This window comes from Anolis carolinensis, unplaced genomic scaffold (genome assembly GCF_035594765.1).
Source record: "Anolis carolinensis isolate JA03-04 unplaced genomic scaffold, rAnoCar3.1.pri scaffold_9, whole genome shotgun sequence".
NCBI lineage: Eukaryota > Metazoa > Chordata > Lepidosauria > Squamata > Dactyloidae > Anolis > Anolis carolinensis.
Genome location: NW_026943820.1, coordinates 30,049,029 through 30,066,301, shown reverse-complemented (window position 1 = coordinate 30,066,301; position 17,273 = coordinate 30,049,029). Strand labels below are relative to the sequence as shown.

The 17,273-nt window shown below is 40.1% G+C and overlaps 2 protein-coding genes across 2 annotated transcripts; both read left to right on the top strand.

Annotated features, from left to right (window-relative positions):
• Positions 1 to 64: 64 nt before the first annotated feature.
• On the top strand, positions 65 to 6,290 carry LOC134293650 (C-C motif chemokine 5-like). Its single transcript, XM_062961837.1, has 3 exons — positions 65 to 324; positions 2,820 to 2,940; positions 5,083 to 6,290. The coding sequence occupies exons 1-3, from the start codon at positions 258 to 260 to the stop codon at positions 5,171 to 5,173; spliced, it is 279 nt and encodes a 92-aa protein (XP_062817907.1). The 5' UTR covers positions 65 to 257; the 3' UTR covers positions 5,174 to 6,290.
• A 5,597-nt stretch (positions 6,291 to 11,887) lies between these two features.
• LOC134293641 (eotaxin-like) lies at positions 11,888 to 15,672 on the top strand. Its single transcript, XM_062961825.1, has 3 exons — positions 11,888 to 12,144; positions 13,620 to 13,740; positions 15,278 to 15,672. The coding sequence occupies exons 1-3, from the start codon at positions 12,078 to 12,080 to the stop codon at positions 15,366 to 15,368; spliced, it is 279 nt and encodes a 92-aa protein (XP_062817895.1). The 5' UTR covers positions 11,888 to 12,077; the 3' UTR covers positions 15,369 to 15,672.
• Positions 15,673 to 17,273: the final 1,601 nt, after the last annotated feature.

Genomic DNA, 17,273 nt, shown 5'->3' with positions numbered 1-17,273 from the left:
CATCGTGTTCCCGGGAAACGAGAAGTGAGATCTTCTCTTTTCACCAAAGTGACATTTGGTGACATTTCCCTGGAAGCAAGTCGGGCTCTTCACACCGTCCGTGGGTGGAAGACCTTTGGGATGTTCTCAGAAGCATCAGGTGGGAGGGAAAAGAGGACATCGTCCGGTATATTAATGTCCGGCGTCGGTCCAAAGGGACACACGGTCCAGCTTCATCCTAGAAGACGGGAGAGAAGGACGGAGAGAAGACTCCAGCCATGGCCGCCCTCAAGACCGCTCTCGCCCTGGCCTTCCTCATGGCTCTTTCTTCCCAACACATCGCAGGTCAGTGGGAAGCATTAGAAGAAAAGGCTAGCGTGACTAGGATTTATAAAATATCTAGGAAAACAGAGCACGATGCTTTCATGCACTCCTAAATTTCCAGCTTTGCAATTAGGTCAAGATCTTCCGTTCTATCAGGTGGCTGCAATGCTTTGCTCTACTGTTTTTGCAAATGGGTATTAGGTCAGCGGTTTGAATCTGGGGAGCGGGACGAGCTCCTGCTATTAGCCCCAGCTTCTGCCAACCTAGCAGTTTGGAAACAAACTTAGCCAGAGCTAAGAGGGGGCCATGAAGAGACTTCCATCTTGTCTCTTTGCATCAGCTGGAGGCCTCTATCCGCAATAACATGCTATGCTAGTTTTATATATATATGTATATATATGTATGTGTATACACACACACACACACACATATATATGTGTGTGTGTTTATATATAAATATATATATACAATATAATTTACAATAATATGTAATAACATATTGTATATACATATAATAGTCATAATATTATATTGTAATACGATATAATACTAATAATACAATATAATAATATTAATTATATATCATATTTTACATGTAATATTACTAATAATATTACAATATGTTGATACAGTACAATATAGTAATTTGTTACCAGTACTGTACTATACTAAGATAATATTGTATGTAAATTTAAATTGTAAGCTGCTCTGAGTCCCCTTCGGGGTGAGAAGGGCGGCATATAAATGTAGCAAATAAATAAATAATAATAATAAATGTGGGTAGATCAATAGGTACTGCTCCTATTGGCGGGAAGGTAACAGCGCTCCATGCAGTCATGCCAGTGGCCACATGACCTGGGAGGTGTCTACGGACATTTCTTCTGCTTAGAATTGGAGGGCTGGCATTGTCCATAGACAACTACTAGGTCATGTGGCTACAGGCACGACTGCATGGAGCGCCGTTACCTTCCCACCGTACCTATTTATCTACTCGTAATTGCATGTTTTCAAACTACTAGGTTGGCAGAAGCTCAAGCTAACAGTGGGAGCACCCCGGATTCGAACTGGTGACCTTTCGGTCAGCAAGTTCAGCAGCTCACCTCAGTGATTCCTTGGCCAATCAGCAGCATTCTCTCCTGACGTTTTGCCCACATCTATGGCAGGCATCCTCAGCCTCGGGCCCTTTCCTTTTCCCCCTCAGCCGCTTAAGCGGCTGAGGGGGAAAAGGAAAGGGCCCGAGGCTGAGGATGCCTGCCATAGATGTGGGCAAAACATCAGGAGAGAATGCTGCTTCTGGAGCCTGGAAAACATACAACAACCCTCTTTCCTTTCCTTGTTGGGCCTCCCTTCCTTTTATCTCACTGGCTCTTTCTGTACTCTGTCTTGGTCCTCCCTTTCCTTTGGGCTACAATAAGGATAGTCTTATTATTTTTATATTCAGAATATATGTGTATATATATCTATATATATATCTATATCTATAAAAAGGTAATGAAATTTCGGCCTAGGACAAAACAACAAAACGACACATCCCAGAAACACTAAACTTGGCAGCACAACCCCTCATCCATGCCTCTACGTTCATACAACAAAAAGCTCCAGCTACTCCAGAAAACAGCCAGGCTTTGAGACTGCAAGGCTATTCACTGCTACTCCACCTGGCCAACAAAGGATTCTCATAAGCCACAGCAACGCGTGGCCGGGCAAAGCTAGTGTGTGTGTGTGTGTGTATATATATATGGAAGACCCAAATGTTTTAAAAGTTGGTGGGCTAAAAGGGGTCGATATGCCCTCTGTGTGTGGCGATTTTCACCCCTCTAGCTTATATCTGAGCGGGGGGCGAACATTGCTGCCAATGGCATGAAAACTTTCTTCTTTTTTTCGTAAGCGAGACGAAATTTCTATTCGTATAGGCGCCCTGTTTTCGGAAATAATAATAATAATAATAATAATAATAATAATAATAATAATAATAATAATAATAACTTTATTTTTATACCCCGCCCCATCTCCCCGAAGGGACTCGGGGCAACTTATATGGGGCCTGGCCCAATAAAACAAACAAATAACAGTAACAAAGCAATAAAACAATTATCCCAGTAAAAAACATCAACATCAATAAAAACAATCATTAAAATCAATAAGCAGGATACAGTGTTAAAAACAGGAGACTAATTTGTAGATCCCAGGCGAAATGCAGAGTGTTACGAAATGGGGAAAGGAAATCTCAAGTTGAATGGACAATAAAGTGCGGTATAAAGTGGCAAGACAACAACAATGGGACTATTATGGAATGGACAGATAGATCAATCCAGCAACAACTAAATGGGAAATGGGAACAAATACAAAAATTGGACAAAACGGATGAAACTACACAAAACGGACAGCAATTCCATAGAAATGCACAACACTATTACATACTCGGTTCAACCTTTGGCACGCGGAAAGCCATCCGTCTCCATTGCAGTCCTGTATCCTCATGTTGTTGCTCTTGTCCTTCTCTCTTCTCTCCTCAGCCATGTGTCCCAGCTGCCCCAAGGAGTGTTGCTTTGAATTCCACTCCGGAAACCCTCTCCGCGCCACCAGCGTCGCCTCTTACTACAGGACGGACCCTGAATGCAACCGGGAGGCCGTGGTGTAAGTATGGGGAACGCCTCCTTTCCCCGTAATTAATAATCAATTATTCAAGAGAGGGAGGTCTGATTTGGGGAGAGAAGATGCCCTGGTCTCCCTTCATGATATCATTTGGAGACGTCTCCCAGGTTCGCCCATCCACATCATCATTACAATTATGCTCCTCGACCTTTGTACTAGTCGCTCTTTTCCTGATTACTTGATATCAATTCAGGGCTCCTCCCTACCCAATGTGATCTTAAATGAATCTATTGCACTTTATCTATTTAAAATTAGTAACTCCTAACGTGCACCTTGCTTATCTGCTATTTATTTATTTAATTTATTATTTCAAATATTTCTATCCTGCCCTTCTCACCCGGAGGGACTCAGGGCGGCGTACAATTGGCAACAATTCGATGCCGATACATCATTAAAAACAACAACATATAAAAATATATTACAACCAATTAAATACAGTATAAAATATAAAACAGTAGCTGTGCCCGGCCACGCGTTGCTGTGGCAAAGTGGTGGTGGTATTGGTTAAAAATTGTTGTGTAATTTTTATTTGACGTTATTTGCATTTTTTTATTAATTTTATTGTAAGTTATATTTTTATTTACTATATTTTATTATTTTCTTGTATTATTTTTAGTTATTTTCTGTTATTATAGTATTTTATTGTATCAATTTTTTAGTGTTTTTTATTATTTTTTATTGGGTTGCTAGGAGACCAAGTTGGAGGAGCTTAGCCTTCTAACTGGCAGCAATTGGATAAAAGCAATTATTCCTCTCTCTCTAATTAGGACTTTATTTTTCTTTTCTTTTTGTTGTATCAACCTAGAGGCGTGGATGATGGGTTGTGTTGTCAAATTTCGAGGTTGGGGGGCCTGTAGTTTTGTTGTTTTGTGGGTTGCCGTGATGCCACCACTCTTTTATATATATAGATAAAACATATGCTTAAAATCCGTTTGTCCAATATCCTCCAACTTTATCCATATAACAATCTGGGTCATCTTTATCATTTATTGCAACCCCATTGTTTTTAATTTGATGTTTTAATACCGCGTTGTGTTTTTTCGGCTGCTGTGTATATATTATTATTGGTTTTTGTTATTGTTCTTTGATGTTTCATGTTTTATTTTATCATTGTTTTGTATCTGATTTTGCTGTAAGCTGCCCCGAGTCCCCTTCGGGGGAGATGGAGGCGGGATATAAATAAACTTATTATTATTATTATTATTATTATTATTATTATTATTATTATTATTATTATTCATGCCACAACCCGGGGTCATTGGTGGGGCTTGCTGAGATGATGATGATGGTGGTGGTGGTGGTGATGATTCTGGAGCCATTTGTGTGGCTTCTCAAGATGATAATGATGGTGATGATTCTGCCTTCCTCTCTTAAACAAAACTCAAAGCGTCTTTAATTGGAAATTAAGCCTTAAAAAACCCCAACTCTACAAAAACTCAACGATCCATGGGGAAGATGTTCCCGGCTGGACACTATGTAACGAAATTGGAAAAATGTCCTGTTCCTGGTTTGAAAGTATCATTTCATGTTTAATTGTGTGGTCCTTATTTTTAAAGCTGTTTTTTATCCTTCAGAAATCTCATTTTTTGTGGCTGCCACAAACCATGTTGAATTGGTTGAGACTCAATGAGATACTCGTTGAAAAACAATCGCAAAATGTGCTTCAGGAGGTCCCATAAAAAGTTTAATACACCATTACCATGTTTTTTTTTGATAGGACCAATTAGGAAATGGCATTTAAAAGCCAGGAACAAAAACTGTGTTACATAGTGTTATGTGAGACCACAGATATGACCAAATGCATTCAATGTCCTGTCTACTGGTCCCAACATACAATGGCAGTGTCGACTCATATCATCCAGGTCAAAGCAGACAATGTGGACTATCTGCATTGATAATCTGGATTATATGGCAGTCTAGAGCAAAATGACAGCGATGGAGTCGCAATGGAAATAATGTTATGGTTGGGGGTCACCACCACATGAGGAACGGTATTAAGAGGTCGCGGAATTAGGAAGGTTGAGAACCACTGGTCTTGAAGGAACCTCAGAAGGGCAAAGGTCCTCCCATGCAACCCCAAGGCAGGTTGAGATCGTTGTCTTCACCTCCACGTTTCTCTCCTAGGTTTGTCATGAAGAGCACCAAACGGATCTGCGTGTCACCGGAGGCGCGTTGGGTGAGAAGGCTCTTGCCCAAACTGCAAGAAATGAAGTGAGGAGGAGGCCAAAGAAGCAGATCCCAAGCAACAACCAAGCTGTGGTTTTGGACTCTTCTTCTGCTGCTGCTTTCCTTTTGCATTTCGTGCGTTGCGTCACTAAGTGGCGAACAGACTCTGCTCCTGAATAGTCTGAGAGCACTGAAGACCATCTAATCACTCTATGTTCCTCATTTTTCTTGGGAATCGTAGTTTATGGGCTGCTTAAAACAATATCTTTTGATGTCTAGTTAAGGGGACGGGGGACAACGTGGTGGGTTGTGCTCAACACTCCAGACATTAGCTCCATGGCCTTTCGGTATATAACGCTATGTAACCAAATTTGGAAAATGTTCTGTTCCTGGTTCGAAAGTGTTATTTCCTGTTTGATTGTGCGGTTGTGACTTTGAAAGTAGTTGTTCTCCTCCAGAAACTTTGTTTTTGTGGCAGAAACAGTGTTGAATGGGTTGCAACTCGATGAGATATTGATTGAAAAACAAGAGCAAAATGTGCTGCCGGATGATGATGTCCCGCCCACAAAAACAAAGTTTTGGTAGTTTAATAAACTTTCCACATATTTTTTTTTATCATAGAACCAATTTGGAAATGACATTGATCACCCAGGAACAAAAATCCCGTTGCACAGTAAAATCAAATATGCAAAAACCAGCGAATGTGGAAGACCGATTGTACTTATTACAATCACGTACATCTATATATACTGAATACCATGCTCTCCAAGGCCTGCATGCCACTCCAATTCCTAGGATTTCGGCACTGCCTTGGCTGGGGATTCTGGGTTCTGTAGTCTAAGGAAATAATATTTTTTCAACCATGTTTGTTTACATTCCTGCAGCCCTTATAGTCTTGGCCTTTGGCTTCATCATGATTCATAAACATTGTGGGTTTCCATTCTCCGAAAACTTCCTCAAATGTCACACAATCAAAAGAGTCTGATCTATTATTCTGAAGAGTTGGGCTGGGTGCAACTTTGCACTGATGTTGCACTTAAAACTTCCTTATCTTTACGGGCATTTGGTAGAATTGTACATTGAATGCACTGCTTTGAAATATATATATATTCAGCAAAGTATAAGCTAAAATAACCATTGCAAAATAAAGCTGATTGCCTACCATATGCATTTCTTGTCTCTCTTGTTGTTGCCAGCATCCAAGTATTATTATTATTATTATTATTATTATTATTATTATTATTATTATTATTTTATTGTATGATATGCCAAGATATAATAATAATAATAATAATAATAATAATAATAATAATATGAAATCCAGCATATCTATTATTATTATTATTATTATTATTATTATTATTATTATTATTATTATTTATTCATTTCTATCCTGGTTTTCTCCCGTGGGTGGGTTTCAAAGCGGCGTACAATATATAAAATTCATACAAATACATCCAACTGCAATACATAATCAGTTAGAACATCATAAAAAACCCAATGAACATATCAAATAAAACCATTTTAGAAGTCTTATAAATGCTCCCATTTTGTCCTAAAACACCCAAAGTGGTAGGAGGTGTAGTTCCGCAAGGTCTTTAGCCTTCTCTGCCAACGAGTGCTGGCGCTTCACTGGCCTTTACAACAGCTGGCAAATCACCAGCAGTAATAAGATCTACCAACCGAAAGGTGGCCAGTTCAAAGCCCGGTTGGTTGGGGTGAGCACCCGGCCGTCAAGCCCAGCTCACTGTTGACCTAAGCAGTTCGAAAACAGCTTAGAGCTGTAAGTAGAGAAATTAGGGACCACAAATTGCGGGGGGAGGTATTTTCTGACCCCATAAAGAACAAGGCCAGAAATGCTGTGAAAGACGGTGGAGAGGAAGGTGGAAGGAGGAAGTCCTGGTGGCTCTTCGTCATAGAGCAATGATGGGCAACCTTTGGCGCTTGGTGTGTCAAAATTCACCAAAAAACCTAGCATGACTTGGGTGGTGTGTCACTTCGAGAAAAAAACCATAATTTCGCAATATGTATAGTTTAAATAACAAAAAATATATAATCTATATATATAAAAGAGTGATGGCATCACGGCAGCGGACAAAACAACAAAACTAAACACCCCACAACCTCAAAAATTGACAGCACAACCCCTCATCCACGCCTCTAGGTTGATACAACAAAAAGAAAAGAAAAATAAAGTCCTAATTAGAGGGAGAGGAATAATTGTTTTTATCCAATTGCTGCCAGTTAGAAGACTAAGTTCCGCCCACTTGGTCTCCTAGCAACCCACTCACCCAGGGACAGGCAGTTAGGCCTCACTTAGGCCTCTTCCACACTGCCTATAAAATACAGATTATCAGATTTTAACTGGATTAGATGGCAGTGTAGACTCAAGGCCCTTCCACAAAGCTATATAACCCATATAATCTTATATTATCTGCTTTAACTGTATTATCTGGACTCCACACCTTTACCCTTTACCTTAACTACCACCAATTCCTCAATACTTTATTTCCCATACCACCAGACTTCGCCACAGCAACGCGTGGCCGGGCACAGCTAGTTGTAATATATAACTGTATTCAATAAATCAAAAACTATTTACTACTATTATTTCCATGTACAACAATCTATGGTCCCTCTTGCAGTTTCCACGCTGATTTCTCTCTATTCTAGTTTCAATGTAGTCATGAATAATGAATAATATAATAATAATATAATAGTAATAATATGATAATATACTACAATAATAATAGAATATATATATATATATATATACACACACACACACACATACACATACAGTAGAGTCTCACTTATCCAAGTTTCTGGATTATCCAAGCCATTTTTGTAGTCAATGTTTTCAATATATCATGATATTTTGGTGCTAAATTCATAAATACAGTAATTACAACATAACATTACTGCGTATTGAACTGCTTTTTCTGTCAAATTTGTTGGTGCTTAATTTGTAAAATCATAACCTAATTTGATGTTTAATAGGCTTTTCCTTAATTCCTCCTTATTATCCAAGATATTCGCTTATCCAAGCTTCTGCTGGCCCGTTTAGCTTGGATAAGTGAGACTCTACTGTGTGTGTGTGTGTGTGTGTGTGTATGTGTATATATATATACACACACATACATACATACACACAGTAGAGTCTCACTAATCCAAGCTAAACGGGCCCGCAGAAGCTTGGATAAGCGAATATCTTGGATTATAAGGATTGATCAAGGAAAAGCCTATTAAACATCAAATTAGGTTATGATTTTACAAATTAAGCACCAAAACTTCATGTTATACAACAAATTTGACAGAAAAAGTAGTTCAATACGCAGTAATGTTATGTTGTAATTACTGTATTTATGAATTTAGCACCAAAATATCACGATATATTGGATACATTGACTACAAAAATGGCTTGGATTATCCAGAGGCTTGGATAAGCGAGGCTTGGATTAGTGAGACTCTACTGTATATATATAAATGTGCATAATTCCCATGGAGTAAACAACAAAACCACTGGACCAAATCACACCAAATTTGGCCACAAAAGACATAGTCATCCAATCAATCTGCATGCGGCAGCATGTCAGCAAAAATAGCTAGGCGTGTCAGTGTTATAGGTTGACCATCACTATCATAGAGAATGGAGCAACAGCGCCCCCCTGTGGCTGAATCTGAGCGCAACCTCCACCTCCAAGGCACCATGGACTTCAAGACTCCATCCCTCCTTCTGTCCATCTTGTTCTGTCCTGTCCTGTCTCCAAACGGCATTGAATGTGTGCGTGTATGTGTACTGTGATCTGCCCTGAGTCCCCTTGGGGAGACAGATGGGGTGGAATATAAATAAAGATTATTATTATATTATCAACGAGTGCTCGTGCTTCACTGGGCTTCAGCACAGCTGGTAAATCACCAGTAATAATAAGATCTACCAACCGAAAGGTGGCCAGTTCGAAGCCCGGTTGGTCGGGGTGAGCACCCGGCCGTCAAGCCCAGCTCACTGTTGACCTAAGCAGTTCAAAAACAGCTTAGAGCTGTAAATAGAGAAATTAGATACTGTTAATTGCAGGAAGGTATTTTACGACACCATAAATAACAAGACCAGAAATGTGATGATACAAATGCATCCGTCTGCCTTTTCTAAACCCACCTTGTCCATTTGGCAACCCTCTCTCGCTCCATGTCTTGCTGGAGTAAGTAAGTACAGTAGAGTCTCACTTATCCAACATAAACGGGCCAGCAGAATGTTGGATAAGCAAATATGTTGGATAATAAGGAGGCATTAAGGAAAAGCCTATTAAACATCAAATTAGGTTATAATTTTACAAATTAAGCACCAAAACATCATGTTTTACAACAAATTTGACAGAAAAAGTAGTTCAATATGCAGTAATGCTATGTAGGAATTACTGTATTTATGAATTTTAACACCAAAATATCATGATGTATTGAAAACATTGACTACAAAAATGCGTTGGATAATCCAGAATGTTGGATAAGCGAGTGTTGGATAAGTGAGACTCTACTGTAAGTAAATAACTTTATTTTTCTACCCCGCCACCATCTCCCGGGACTTGGGGCAGCTAGGAAAACAAGTCCAACAATTTAAAACGTATTACAATAAATAAACCACAATAAAATCGACATTATAGAACAATACATTACAATGATCATAAAACTCATTAAAAGCATAAAATGAATAAAGACAAGGTAAATAATAATAATAATAATAATAAAAATAATAATAATAATAAGTTTATTTATATCACGCCTCCATCTCCCCCGAAGGGGACTCGGGGCGGCTTACAGCAAAATCAAAATACAAGCAATGATAAAATATAAAACATCAAAGGACAAAAACAAAAACCAATAAAAAAATATACACAACAGGTAAAATGGAACGAACCACCAGGTTAATGGAGGGGGGGGGGGGTGGTATGGATAAAGCTATTGTTCTACCTACCCATTATACGCCTGCAAAACATGGACTGTCTGCAGACGTCACACTCAACTCCTGGAATGATTCCATCAACATTGCCTCCAAAAAATCCTGCCAATCTTTTGGGAAGACAGGCGGACCAATGTCAGTGTTCTGGAAGCAAAGACCATCAGCACTGAAGCCATGCTCTTTCGCCATCAACGCACTGGACTGAAGGCCACATTGTCCGAATGCCCAAAGATCACCATCTCCCAAAGCAGCTACTCTACTCCCAACTCAAGAATGGGAAATGTAATGTTGGTGGACAGCAAAAGAGAGTGAAAGATGGGCTCAAAGCCAACCTTAAAAACTCTGCCATAAACACTGAGAGAGAACTGGGAAGCCGTGGCCCTTGAGTGCTCTCACTGGAGGTCAGCTGTGACCAGCAGTGATGTGGAATTGGAAGAGGCACGAATGGAGGGTGAAAGAGAGAAATGTGCCAAGAGGAAGGAACGTCAAGCCAATCCTAACCGGGACCGTCTTCTGTCTGGAAACCGATTTCCTCACTTTGGAAGAACATGCGGGTCAAGAATCAGTCTCCACAGCCACCGACGCATCTGCTGCCAAGACACTGTACTTGGAGGACCATCATCTGCGGATAACAAGGGATGACCTACGGTCAGTAAGTAAGTAAGTAGGTAAGTACTCAGCCCTCCTTTGGGTCACCCTCCCTTATTTCTAGGGAGGATAATGCTTTAACTTACTCCTTTTATTACCCATGGAGTTTCTGCTTTTAATGTTGTGAATTTTTGTTTTAGTGTTGACACTTTTTTTCAAAGCAGTAAAGTTGCAAAGTTGTATCGTCTTGGCCTGGAACCGTAACAATAAAATCCATTCATTCCTAAATCTCGGGATCCCACCGCACTGAGCCATGGCTGAGAATTGGTGCCAAACTGCATTCATTCTCTGGTGTAGATGCCTCCTAGAAGGCAATAATAATAATAATAATAATAATAATAATAATAATAATAATAATAATAATAATACTTTATTCTTATATCCTGCCCCATCTCCCGGAAGGGACTTGGGGCAGCTTACAAATAGTGACAAACCCGGAACAATAATAATAATAATAATAATAATAATAATAATAATAATAATAATAATAATAATAATAATTTATTCTTGTACCCCGCCCCATCTCCCCGAAGGGACTCGGGGCGGCTCACATGGGGCCTTGCCCAACATCACAATATAAAATCAAAACAGAAACACAAATTTACAACAATAAATCAACAATATAGGTAAAACAATCGAAAAGGACAATCTTACAAGATAAAATGTTAAAACAGGTATATCAAACACAAGTCTGGGCCGAAAGGTGAATGTGTCAAATCGGGAGGAGATAGTTACACAATTGACATAGTCAATGAAGTACTATAAATGACAATAGTGACAATAAAAGGGCAGATCAGTGGGTCTATTATTACATAGGCAGGCATCTTAAACAACATAGCAAAAACATTACATACACAAAATACAACAGCAAAATTAAAACACTTCAACAATAAACAAAATAAGATAGTAACAATACTTAAAATCTGAGCAGATAAAATCAGAGTGAATAAAGGAGGAACGTGGGGACAGGTTCCATTAAAGTGCTGTATCATTTGGAATAAGCTCCGTCTCGTTCTTCTGGGCCTCGCTCTTTCCAAACAGGAGTGCGAGTCTCGCTTCGTTTCGAGAGTGGGCACAGTCATATCGTCCCTTCGGTCCCAGACGGTTGGGCTCCTTTCTTAGAAATCCAGAAACCAATTGTTCTGCTTTCCGTTCCTGGCATGGCCTTTGGTGCTTCCCTTAAAATCCCCGTCGCCCTCGGAGTAAAATAACAGGAATATCCCTGGGAATTTCAACCGGGGCCGGTGGGAGTCAAGGGCAGAGTATATTAAGCGCACGGTCTGGTCTCTATGCTCAACATTTCCAGTGAGAAGACAAGACAAGGCGCACACCTTTCCCAAAGGCTCCGAGCATGGCCGGGCTGAAAACCGCTCTCTTCTTGGCTCTTCTCCTGACTCTCTTTTACCAACAGGTTGCAGGTCAGTCTGGGGAGAGGAACTTGCACATTTCAGATGCATGTACAGTAGAGTTCCAGTTATCCGACTTCCGGTTATCCGACCGATGATATTATCTGACTTGCTTGTCGGAGGGACGAGACTCTTTGGCAAGCTGGGCGCACATTGCCTAGCTCTCCCTCCGGTAACCGCCCACACTTGCCAGGAGCGGATAATAGGGCCTCCCTATTATCCGAAAATTCCAGTTATCCGACATTCCGCCTGCCCGTTTATGCTGGATGACCGGAACTCTACTGGAGTTGGAAATTTAAGATGCATTTAGTTGGAAATTTGCAAACATATGGAGGCAACCAAATGTGTCCGGCTTTGATTGGAGTAGAATTTCAGCATAGTGATATATAGAGAGACATAAAGAGATGATTTTTCATGACTGAGATCTGTATCTCTATATCTCCACCGCCATACAAGTGGGGATTTTTAAAAAAACAATACTGTTTATATTTAATCCTGTTTTAATGTTTGCATATTGGTACATTTAAAATTGTAATGTTAATGCTTTCATGTTAAACTGCTTTGAGTTTCCTCCGGGAGAGATAAGGCAAAGTATCAATAAAATAATAATAATAATAATAATAATAATAATAATAATAATAATAATGTAATGGTAAAGGTTTTCCCCTGACGTTAAGTCCAGTCGTGTCTGACTCTGGGGGTTGGTGCTCATCTCCATTTCTAAGCCGAAGAGCCGGCATTGTCCGTAGACACCTCCAAGGTCATGTGGCCACTGGCATGACTGCATGGAGCGCCAATGTTACCTTCCCGCCGGAGCGGTACCTATTGATCTACTCACATTGGCATGTTTTCAAACTGCTAGGTTTGCAGCAACTGGGGCTAACAGCGAGAGCTTACTCTGCTCCCCGGATTCGAACTGTCAACCTTTTGCTCTGCAAGTTCTGCAGCTCAGCGCTTTAACCCGCTGCGTCACTGGTGGGCTCCTAATAGTAATAGTAATAATAATAATAATAATAATAATAATAATAATAATAATAATAGGTTGTTGTGAATTTTCTGGGCTTCGTGGCCATGTTCCAGAAGCATGCTCTCCTGACATCCTCACAACCCTTGAGGATGCCTGCCATAGATGTGAGCGAAAGATCAGGAGAGAATGCTTCTGGAACATGGCCATACAGCCCGAAAAAAACACAATAACCCAACGATGATAACAATGGCTTGGCTATGGCTTTGGTGAAAGGGAGTCGGTGACTGAGAAACGCTTAGTCGAGCACAAGCTGAGCCAAGAGTGTGATGCAGCAGCCAAAAAGGCCAATGCGATTGTGCCTTCCTGCCGGGCGGAAGGGGGTTGGTCTAGCTGGCCCTTTGGGGTCTCTTCCAACTCTTTGACCCCCGCCTTCCTTCCTTCCTTCCTTCCTTCCTTCCTTCCTTCCTTCCTTCCTTCCTTCCTTCCTTCCTTCCTTCCTTCCTTCCTTCCTTCCTTCCAGCCGTGTGCCCCAGCTGCCCCAAGGAGTGCTGCTTTGCCGTCCGGAAGGGGAGGCCCCTTCGCGCCAACATCATGGCCTCCTACTATCGGACCACCAGCGACTGCTACCTAAACGCTCTCGTGTAAGAATGTATATATATCTTCATACATACATATTATTAATTGATTTATTATTTTTAATCATTCTTTGGAAGCTTTTAAACAGAGGCTGGATGGCGATCTGTCGGGGGTGCTTTGAATGCGATTTCCTGCTTCTTGGCAGAATGGGGTTGGACTGGATGGCCCATGAGGTCTCTTCCAACTCTAGGATTCTATGATTCTATTAATTATTAAAAATATCCACATAATTGAAATTGCATGCATTTCTATTATGAAATATTACCCACATATTTATAATTGTTATAGTAATAATAATAATAATAATAATAATAATAATAATAATAATAATAATAATAATAAAACTTTATTTATACCCCGCCACCATCTCCCCGTGGGGACTCGGGGCGGCTTACATGGGGCAGAGGCCCAAACAGCATAAGGACAAAATATAAACAGCATAGTACAAATCACAATATAAAACAGATAAAACAGTAATGCAATATATCAATTAAAACAACAATACAGGATAAAAAATTACATTAAAAACACATAAAAGGCAAGACCGAATAAATACAGGATAGATTATTATATGTATTATATATATTATATCTATTATATCTATTATATTATACATATATCTATTATATTATATATCCTCTGAGGATGCCTGCCATAGATGTGGGTGAAACGTCAGGAGAGAATACTTCTGGAACATGGCCACACAGCCCGAAAGACATACAACAACCCCATTATCTTATACATTTTATTACCATTATTATTATATTTATGCTCATTAATATTATTATTAGAGATATTAGAGATAATAACCCATCAATTTTTTTACAATCTTTTCAGTTTTAGAATACCGAATACTGTATATTCAGTAGTTGTTTTGATTGCTTGTGTTCTATCTTTTGTATTGTATATTGGCATTGAATCTTGCCAGACTGTGAGCCGCCCTGAGTCCCTTTGGGTGAGAAGGGCGGCATCGAAATGATAGAAACAAACAAACAAACAAACAAACAAATAAATATGCATATATTATCCATATTCTTTTTAGTTTACAAATCCTGTAATGATCATCATCTTTTCTTTTTTTTTTACAAAGTCCATACAAAGTTTCAATTCTTCTTGTGGTTTCTGCAAATTCGTTTTGTTGTAAAATTAAAATTAATAACAATAATATACTTGATTTATATTCTGCTCTATCTCACCAAGGGGACTCAGGGTGGATTACAGGTACATACATGGCAACATTAAATGTTGTTTATGTGGCAGGAGCTCACCCCGACCTGTGGCTCAAACTGCTGACTTTCTGGTCAACAAGATTTTTCATAGCTGGCCATTAGCCCCCTGTGTTAGCATTTTGTTTCGTCCATTTCCAAAATGTTTGTAATCCAATTATCTGCTGTTGGTATTGTTTGTTGCTTCCATCATTTTGCCTATTCAGTTCTGCTTTAGCCACAGCTCTCTCGCTCGGCTTTGGAGAAAGGCTATTTAAAGTGTGCCCTACATTAGACTGAATATATACATATATATTTTTTATTTTCCCCCTTTCAGGCTTGTTTTGAAGAGCGGCAAACGCATCTGCGTCAACCCCAAAAGCCCTTGGGTCAAAGGCGTCATTGGGAGGTTGCCGGAGAAGAAATGAGAAGAGCTTCGGAGAGATCAGAATCAATGCATTTCCTGGTATAATGGAAGATTCTCAATGACTCTTGTCCTTCAACCAGCTTCTTCGCATATGTTTTTAGATCCGAAACAAGAGCCAACGTTTCCCAAACTCTGGCTTCCCCAATGTTTTGGACTTCAGGTCCCAGCATCCCTGGCTATAAATCAAGGCAGCGGAGGCTTCCGACTCGAGTTTGGGTTCAACTGATTTAGGCATGGATGTCACCTGTTTTGTGTCTCATCTGCAGAAGAAACATAAGATTAAAGAATAATAATTTAATGACATATATTTGTTGTCGTCCTTTATCTCGCTTTCTCCGTTTGCAGAACTTGGGACAGTTTGCAATTTGGTTCTGGGAATCCTCCATCCAGTGGAGTTGGAGGAGAGTTATAGCACAAAACATTGTAACGTTTTCAAATGCAATGTACAGAATCATCCAGATTTTAAATCCTGTTATGAAGCAGTAGGCTTTCGTTGCTTTGAAGGAATAGATTAGATTAGAGGACTGTGTTTAACTTAACTTGGAAGGCTATAACAAGATTTGGGTGGCATGCTTATTTATGGTGTGAAAAAGAAAAGGTGAAGAAAGAGTCTAACAGACAATAAGATCTAATCTCGCAGCGATTTGGAAGAGATACAAGGAGGGGATGGAATCAAAAACTCCTCTCCGGCTGCGTCCACTGCAAGCTGTATTACAGCCAACATTTAATGAGGACATAAAGACCTACCGATTATACAAATATGTCTTAGAGTTCAATTTAGAGGATGACCGACTTCATGAGGGTCTGCTCGATTCCGGCTGCTTCATCATCCACTGTGTCGCCGAGTCCTTTTTGATGATAGTATTTCCTCATGTTCTTCACACGCCTGGAGTTTTATGGTTTCGTAAATTACATTAGCCTCCCCACATTAAGTGGGACCTAGATTCTCTACTCACAGCCACAACTGTTTTCAAGCTGCTTAGGTGGGCAATAACCTAGGCTATTAACAGTCAGGAGCTTAATCCCAACCCGGCTTTGAACCAATGACCTCTCCGTCAGTAGTGATTTATTGCTGCTGGCTACTAACCAGCTGCGCCACAGCCCAGCCCTAGACTTAGACTCAATGTGGTTTGACGCCACGTTGACTTCCATGGCACAATGCTATGGAATCACACGTGTGATAGTTTTACAAGTTCTGTAGCCTTCTCTCCCTTACCAGACTACAACTGCCATGCTTCCTTAGCAAGGAATCATTGCAGCTCATTCTACACCCTTAATTCAAATCACAACCTTTCCCTCTGTGGCATGCACATTGTGCGCAAGTGTCCTGTTGTTGCCTTTTCTGGGACCCATCTAAACGCTAACCGAGAATCTCAAGGCAAGTGAAGTTCCTCACCAGCCTTTCGCAACTAAGGTTAACTTTGGTTTGAGCAAATGTTTCAAATGGAGAAGCCAAGGTCTCCACACTGGATAATGCAAATACATTGATATCACTTTGACTTTCCTTCCAAGGAATCCTGGGATTTGTAGTTTGTCAGAGGACTTCTCCACCAGAGAACCTTCCAGGGAACTTTTCTGGGAGGGAACACTTAAGGCTGGATCTATACCGCCATGCAATCCAGTTCAACAATGATCATTTGGATTCTGAGACTGGATTACATGGAACTGTAGGTGAGGCCTATGTCCGTCACCAACAGGATTTCAAATGTGTTGAAATCATCCTGGACTACACAAGTCTCATCTATTAGATATGTAGTGGATAGATTAGACTGAGGGGAACCTCTCTATAATCCCATGCATGCCCAGATAGGCTTTGCTGATTTCCCTCTGTTCCTATCCTGTTTACATCCACCCCTTCACCTTGTTGTTTTAGCAATGTGATCCTTCAGGGATGAGGTAACTTCCT

Excerpts from the sequence above, each read along its gene's own strand:
- LOC134293641 (XM_062961825.1), top strand. The coding sequence starts at position 12,078 with ATGGCCGGGCTGAAAACCGCTCTCTTCTTGGCTCTTCTCCTGACTCTC. Across the intron at positions 12,145-13,619 it reads CTTTTACCAACAGGTTGCAG|CCGTGTGCCCCAGCTGCCCC; the intron begins GTCAGTCTGGGG and ends CCTTCCTTCCAG. Across the intron at positions 13,741-15,277 it reads TGCTACCTAAACGCTCTCGT|GCTTGTTTTGAAGAGCGGCA; the intron begins GTAAGAATGTAT and ends TCCCCCTTTCAG.
- LOC134293650 (XM_062961837.1), top strand. The coding sequence starts at position 258 with ATGGCCGCCCTCAAGACCGCTCTCGCCCTGGCCTTCCTCATGGCTCTT. Across the intron at positions 325-2,819 it reads TTCTTCCCAACACATCGCAG|CCATGTGTCCCAGCTGCCCC; the intron begins GTCAGTGGGAAG and ends TTCTCTCCTCAG. Across the intron at positions 2,941-5,082 it reads TGCAACCGGGAGGCCGTGGT|GTTTGTCATGAAGAGCACCA; the intron begins GTAAGTATGGGG and ends TTTCTCTCCTAG.